Source organism: Charadrius vociferus, unplaced genomic scaffold, assembly GCF_000708025.1.
Source record: "Charadrius vociferus isolate BGI_N301 unplaced genomic scaffold, ASM70802v2 scaffold373, whole genome shotgun sequence".
Taxonomy (NCBI): domain Eukaryota; kingdom Metazoa; phylum Chordata; class Aves; order Charadriiformes; family Charadriidae; genus Charadrius; species Charadrius vociferus.
In genome coordinates this window covers 493,893-495,784 of record NW_009647681.1, presented here as the reverse complement: position 1 = coordinate 495,784, position 1,892 = coordinate 493,893, and the positions used below count along the sequence as shown (strand labels likewise).

Genomic DNA, 1,892 nt, shown 5'->3' with positions numbered 1-1,892 from the left:
CTGTGCGCAAGCTGCAGGAGAGCGGCTTCTACTGGAGCACGGTGACGGGCGGCGAGGCCAACCTGCTGCTGAGCGCCGAGCCGGCCGGCACCTTCCTCATCAGGGACAGCTCGGACCAGCGGCACTTCTTCACCCTCAGCGTCAAGACGGAGTCGGGCACCAAGAACCTGCGCATCCAGTGCGAGGGCGGCAGCTTCTCCCTGCAGAGCGACCCTGGCAGCAGCCAGCCCGTGCCCCGCTTCGACTGCGTGCTCAAGCTGGTACATCACTACATGCCGCCCGCGCCCTGCGCCGTCCCCGAGCAGCCGGGGGGGACCCTGCACCCCAAGCGCACCTACTACATCTACTCAGGCGGCGAGAAGATCCCTCTGGTGCTGAGCCGCCCCCTCTCCTCCAGCGTCTCCACCCTGCAGCACCTCTGCCGCAAAACCGTCAACGGGCACCTGGACTCCTACGAGAAGATGACTCAGCTGCCGGCTCCCATCAAGGAGTTCCTGGACCAGTATGATGCCCCCCTCTAAGGGGCCAGCAGAGCGAGGTTACATGCTACAAGCACAAGAGCAGGGGACAGGCACAACACCCCACCGGCACGGGGACTCGCAGGGCACACGCCAAGCCTCTCCCTCTGGGAAGGAGAGGAGGGGGACTGGGACGAGCAGCAGTGGGCCCGGGGCTGTGGCCAGCACAGCCTGGCACCCTTTGTGCTGGGGGATCCCCCGAGGAAGGGTGACACCCCCTCTCCGCGGGGAACGAGACTGCTCCAGTCGGACTGTGGATGTTACAGTGCACCCAGGGAGAGTGGCCGTAGAGAGCCCGATGACGAAGCCCCCGTGGGGCTCGGGCAGCCAGGACGGCACTCGCGGCACAGGGGGATATGTGCCCCAACAGCCGCATCCCCGCCGCCGTGGCGGGACCACACCCGGGGGAGGCCTGGCGAGAACCCCCTTCTGCCACCAGAGAATGGAAAGTGCTGGAGTCCAGCTAGTGCCTGATCGCTTTTCCCCGGTTTTAAGGGGAAAGTGTTTTTTGCCCGTACTGTACTTTACCTCTTGCTGCCTCCTTGTGGGTGGAAGCTCCTTTCACACCAGGCCCCAGGCTTGGAGGTCGCTGCCTTTTTCCCCTCGTTGCCATTTTCTGGGGGACTAAGCCTTAATATTCTCCCTGCCCCGTGGTCTGGGTTACTGCACATCGTTTGGTGACACTGCGCGTTAATGATCCCAGTGATGTCCCGTGAAGCCAGAGAGGAAGCAGCGTGTCCTGATGCTGCTGAGAGTCCCGCACGACCACGTCTGCAAGGAGCACGCGGGGACCCGGTGCTGCCGCTGGACCGTTACTCCCGAGTGTCGCACCCTCCTCTGCCCGGCCGCTCCCCGCACACCCCTGACACTCTGCTCCACAGGGGCACCGATTCCCGCAGGAACATGGCAGGAGCATCCTCTGGAGCGCATCATCTTGCAAGCGCTTTTCTGCGTCCGCCTGGAGAAGCGGTTGGGTTTTTTTCTGGCTTTTTTTTATTTTTTATTTTTTTTAACCGAAGGGATGTTTACAGGTCAACGTGAATCACTGTCTTTTATAAAGATTCCATCTTCACCTCCAGCCTCGAGGGCTGAGCAAAACCATGCTTGAAAATTCAACCAAAACAAAACTCAGATGAAACTTTGCACATATTTATATTTATATTCAGAAAGGAAACGTTTCCATAATTTATAATAAAGAGCACTATTTTTTAATGAAAAACCCCCAGATCTGGTTTGTTTCCTCCCCTGCACCCCCAAGGCCGCTCGGGCCCCCCGGCGTGACGCACGTCCCTCCCCGGCCGCTGCCCTCGCTGCAATGCCGGGATGGTGTTTACACCACGTAAGCGCCGGCTTCCTGGAGCCACTCTCCGGGAC

General features: G+C 60.4%; 1 protein-coding gene across 1 annotated transcript; it reads left to right on the top strand.

Moving 5' to 3' along the window:
• Positions 1-2: 2 nt before the first annotated feature.
• Positions 3-670, top strand: SOCS3 (suppressor of cytokine signaling 3; the record flags this gene model as incomplete). Its single annotated transcript, XM_009881297.1, has 1 exon — positions 3-670. A coding segment is annotated over one exon (519 nt), but the record flags the coding sequence as incomplete, so codon positions are not given.
• Between the last annotated feature and the right edge of the window lie 1,222 nt (positions 671-1,892).